General features: G+C 43.6%; 1 protein-coding gene across 1 annotated transcript in view; it reads right to left on the bottom strand.

The window, feature by feature from the left end:
• The window catches only part of LOC107093713 (thyrotropin-releasing hormone receptor-like), a 57992-nt gene that overhangs the window by 37151 nt on the left and 15342 nt on the right, over window positions 1-5499 (bottom strand). The window contains exons 3-4 of the mRNA XM_015388922.1: window positions 4327-4990; window positions 599-731 (exon numbers count right to left, since the gene is read on the bottom strand). Coding sequence (XP_015244408.1) covers window positions 599-731; window positions 4327-4709 — 516 coding nt within the window. The 5' untranslated portion in view covers window positions 4710-4990. The remainder of the gene's footprint in view (window positions 1-598; window positions 732-4326; window positions 4991-5499) is intronic.

The following is a 5499-nucleotide window of genomic DNA, read 5'->3' as shown; positions in this document are numbered from 1 at the left end:
GGAAACGCGAAAACGGCGTTTCAAAATCTTCCCACTCTGAAGGCTGAATAAAAAAAAAGATTGTTTACAGACCCCCGAAACGCCGGCTTCGTATGGATGAGAGGCTGGTTTGGTGAAAAGTTTGTGCGTTTAGGCCAGGGTTCGGCTTCGTTGGGACGGGGCCTTAGGGACCCTATTGCTGACATTTGGTTGGCCCCCTACGCAATTGTAGACTAGGATGTCTCTTTGCACATGTAATGGTGCGGAAAATTCCTCTTAAACCCTTCTGATACTGCCCATATTTATACCGCAACACATGGCAGATTTCAACATGATGGTGAGCCGTTTAAACACGGGTTATGGGTTATGATGAACTGACTGAACATATTATGTACGTAACGTGCATGCAGCGTGCAAGACATCACATCACATTAGACTAAAACCAGAGAGTAGATTAAACCATAACCAATAATGTTGCTTATGGGCCTGTTGTTGTGTCTGTGGGGGGTGAGAGTCAGGTCCAGATTGGTAATATTACTTTTTTTCATAAACTGGAGCAGAGAGGGCAGGAAGCAACAAATAAGGTCATTAGGCCACAGATGATGTCATATTTTCTGACCTGAATGTCCACCAGAAAGAACCACAGCATGCAGTAGATGCAGGTGAAGATCCAGACCCCTGCTATGATCCGCTTAGCCCGTGACACCGTGCAAACCGTCTGAGCTTTGATGGGGTGGCAGATCGCGATGTACCTGCAGGTCAGGAGGAAACACAAGCTCAGAACATCTGCCAACGAACCGCTGCAGCAGCAGAACCAGAACTGAGCCACGGAGAGGGAGGTCACATGGCCAGGAGATGTTTGTTTCTAATCCTTCCTGATTGGATCTGAGGGGAATCAGAGTTTAATCCATTTTCTGGTTCTTCTCATCACCAGGCTCAGCTAGAAACACAAACAGGGATGAAACGGAGCAAATGTCTGAAAATCAAAGCGTGAGAACTTCAGACTTGTTGGGGGATCAAATAAACAAAAAGAAATAGATTAATTATTAAAAATATCATGTATTGTATGTATGTATCATGTATCACATAAATAAAATGCACAAATTAATTACAACAAAATACATAAAAAATACTTTTAGCTTATTTATCCAAGTATTTCTTCACTTTAACATTTATTTTACTTAAGATATCCAATCTATCTTATTTATTTGAAGTATTTATTTCTAACTATATTTATTTTTGTCAGTTGATTTATGTATTTTTACCCAGTTTCTTTGTCTTTTCTGTCTTCTTCTCATGTGTTTTGTTTCTCATTGAAGCAGCTGCTGACATGCTGCAGCTTTATGAAGGCAGCAGAGATGAAGCGCTTTGCATTCAAACTAATCACCTTTAAAATCTGCATCTTGGTCTTAAGTTGCCAACAGGGAAGTGATTTTCCTAAATGAAAAGGAGGCTGATGCTTCTGTGTTTTTGTAGAACATTAAAGGTTTTTTGTTTTGAATGATGAGAGATCGCATCAGTTAATGCAGATCTCAGTCTGAGCGACGATAGTTTGGCTTTTATTACAGTTTTTTATTACAGCTGCGCCACCAGAATAACATTTCATCAGAGCATCACCAGTCACATGTGATCTGTAGCACAGTTTTAGTTTCATTGCTCTCGAGTCAAAGGCTCAAACCACGAGTTCGAGTTCTAGTCTTTAGAGTCCAACTCAAAGTCTTTTTGTTTGTAAAATGACCCTCAGAAGAGGAGATACCGACAGCTCAGAAATACTCCACACAATGTGGTTTTAGCAGCAGAACAACAACCAACCCCTTAAAGACCGACTCACCCCCAAATGAACCAATAGTGTTTCAACAGATGCCTTTGTGCTATGTACATGCCACAGGCATTAATCTGTTGACATCCTGCTAAGGTGTGTCTAAAACCGTCTGTTTGGCGCCTCCGTCAGGTTAAATAGGGGTTACTGCATCTGAAAGTGGATATTGGCTGTTACTCTCTGCTGGCTCCTCCTCCCACAGGCAGTGGTTAACATACGGGCCAACAATAAGTTAAATGGCTTTCTATTAATGGAGAAGTCCACTCTTTGAATATGAAATTATAAAATACTGCTCAATAAACGATAAGTGTCATTTCATTTGAATGTGCTTTACTGGAGGAATCCATGTTTGTCAAAGAACTCTACTGCCACCTACTGGTTTGTGACGTCACGGTGCGGTATCGGCTGTTGATCAAGTCCCAGTGCTGTATCTGGTGTTTGTCACAACGCGCTATTATCCAAGTCATCTTGAAAACATTCTTCTTTGAAATGTTGGCTACATATTACGGGTTTTTTCTCTGGCCAGAAGTTCGATGGCAAATCCTCCAATAGTTAATCGGAAAGGATCATGAATCGGAAAGGTGAAACAACTAATTTTTTTTCACTTTTAACCGATGTATTATGGAGCGTAGGTGGAAGTTCAATTGAATAAACTGATTACTCACCTTCATCCGCCTACGACACAGCCAATCAGCTTCCAACCACACCTCCACAAAAGCCAATCAGCATCCAAAGTTCATCTTAAAAAGCCTCCAATTCGCAACTCGTCTGCTACCCAGTGGGCATGCGGTGGTTGCTCTGTATGACTTCATTCAGATGACCCCGTTTCAACCCATTTCCAGCCCCTCCTCCACCATCTTAGCTAAAACTTCATCAGAGTTTAATTCCTCCCGGACTCTCACTGCATTCCACGTCTCATTTCAACCAGTCCGGCAGAAGACCGCCATGTTGAGCCTGGTTCTGCCAAAGGTTTCTTCTCTTCCCAATGGGGAGTTTTTCCTCTCCACAGTCGCTTCATGCTTGCTCATCCTGGACAGGTTCTCTCCACCTGTTATATCCAAACTGGACTTCCATCTTCCAGGTCCTGAGTGAAGCTCTAGAAACAGCTCATGCAGTCCACTGGATTGCTCCATAAAGCTCAGCAGACCGTCTCTCCAACCAGCAGTCTACAGACTGACCAACTTCATCCATCTCCACTCCACCAGTTTCAGGCCTGGGGGGGAAACAGCCCTATTATTTACTCCTGTTCATGCATATCTATCAAAATTCAGCACCATGTTTCCTGCCGAGGAAAGCACCAAAGACTAAGTAATTGTATCAATAAATTTCTTCTAATAGTCTTTTTTCTCCGTGTGAATTTTTTAGATTGAAATAAGATCCAACCTCCATGCACGTGGGCATTGTCAGTTTCACTATAGCTCTGGTGAATTTCAATGGTGAAGTCCTCTGGAAATCTTCAATAATTGTTGTTGATTGCAGGTGTGTCTAGTATTTGCTATTGATTTTGCTTGTAAAGTGGGGGGAATGGCTGACTGCACCATGACGTCACTGCTAGAAGATGTAAGGAGTGAGATGTTGCTATATTTGGGCAAAAATGGCCGTTGTTGGACTCCGTTATCGCAACGGAAATTATTGTTTTTATTTTTTTACTAATAAACGCTAAATCCTTTGGTTATTCCTAGCTGACCAGACTTCTCCTTTAATGGGGAAAAAAACAGTCAGCATCCAGAATAGTCTTACATTAATTCAGTGTTAGTTTGTCACATGACCTGAAAGCTGCTGGAAAAAAACATTCACTTTATAGGAATAATTAAAATAATGGAAAATGCATCAAAACTTACTAGTCTAAATTACCAAAATGGCCTTAATTTGGTGTCATTGGGTCACAAGACATGGAAGTTGTTCAGATGGTTTATAGGAGAACCAACCTATGAGGGAGGAGGGTGCAGGAGCAACCAGACCCTCTGAGCCAGGGGGACAAACTGGTAAAGAACCTTGCCTCCTCCCTCCATCCTTCTCTGGTGAATATGGTGAAAGCGGAGAGATCTAGCACCCATCGTCACGTTTGGGTCACTGTCAATCACAGCTCAGACCAAGCCCCGCCCACACAAGCTGTCCGTTCCGCGGTTCTACAGACAAGACCTTTTATTGAGAGGATTGTGAAATACAGCATGTGGGCAGAAGTGTCTGTTTGCATTTAAAGGCCTTTCTGGATGAATCCCAACTTAGAGAATCTCCAGTTATTTTCTGACTTTTGCTTTTTTTAATGACCATTAAAAGAGCCTTTGAACATCAGCTCACTGAAATGCAGAGGAATATAATGAGAGCTGAACGTCCTGCTGAGTGCCATCCACCTCTGTCCTCCTGTTTGGGTCCTCTTTATCTCAGACCCTGACATTTCTCACGCTGTGCAGAGCCCACTTTACTGTCCTCCTCTGCGACCCTCGCAGCGTTTCGCCCACAAAACCAACCACTCGCTGCAAACATTCAAAAGAGAGAAATAAATGTCAAGATCAGCTCTGTCTCACCTCTCCACAGTGAACGCAGTGATGGAGCATGACGACACGTTGATTCCCAGGTATTGAAGGTAGGTGATCCCCAGGCAGCCGGCATTTCCATAAATCCAGGTCCCTGTCAGGCTGTCAGACACGTTGGGGAGCCCTGCTGCCACCAGCACCGTTAGGTCAGCTATGGCCAGGCTCACCAGGTAGCAGTTGGTGGGCGTCCTCATGTGGCGGGTCGTGAACACCACAAGGACCACCATGATGTTCCCCACAATGCCCACACAGCACACCAACAGGACCAGGAAAACAGAAATGGTCTTATACTCCAGTGAGTCGGAGACAGCGACGGTGGAGCTCAGGGAGATGTTGGTCGGGGTATCGATTCTGGAGCTGAAGTTTTGGGTCATCTCTGCCAGTTTGTTAAGCAGCAGCTAAGCTCATTTAATCTGAACTGATTGAGAAGATTGGGAAACCCAAAGTGTGGCCATCTGACCTTCTCACGTGGATCCAGGCTGGAAGGTTCTGGTTAGGAAGAGGAACAAGCTCCAGTAAATTCTGAGTAGAGCGATTCCTGTTCCTCTCTGGTCTCCGGTATGAAAGTCCCATTCAAAGCAGCTCTTCAGTCTAATGCAGAGAACCCGATTTATCCCAGCACTTCTGAACTTGTCCCAGTCCACAAAGGAGTCACCTGAAAACAGAAGCAGGGTTTAGTTAAAGCAGGGATCCTGTCCTGCATATTTTGGTTCTCCAGAGTCAGCCTAATGACATCATCAACTGACTTGAATGTCTTCAAGAAAAGACACATTTATAAGTTTCAGGACCTCAAGGACTGGAACTGGGGAACTGGGAGTTAAAGGGACAAAAATTCCTAGAATCTTTCCTAGGATATCCTAGAATTTCTAAAAGTAGAATGGGAGGCAGATCTTTTAGTTATCAGGCTCCTCTCCTGTGGAACCTACTACCAGTTTTAGTCTGTGAGTCAGACACCCTGTCTACTGATAAAGCTTATAGTTAGAGTGGCTCAGGTTATCCTGAGCTATCTCTATAATTATGCTGCTATAGGCTTAGACTGCTGGAGGACATAGGGACCCCTATTTAATCATTCTGCTTCCTTCTATCTCTATTCTCCCATTCTACAGAATCTGTTAGTTCAATCTCTCCTTCACCTCTCTCTGCTTTTCCTTATAGTTGCTTTAT

Source organism: Cyprinodon variegatus, unplaced genomic scaffold (genome assembly GCF_000732505.1).
Source record: "Cyprinodon variegatus isolate N-32 unplaced genomic scaffold, C_variegatus-1.0 Scaffold442, whole genome shotgun sequence".
NCBI classification, from domain to species: Eukaryota; Metazoa; Chordata; class Actinopteri; order Cyprinodontiformes; family Cyprinodontidae; genus Cyprinodon; species Cyprinodon variegatus.
The sequence above is the reverse complement of the archived record's forward strand: the minus strand, read 5'-3'. Positions and strand labels throughout refer to the sequence as shown.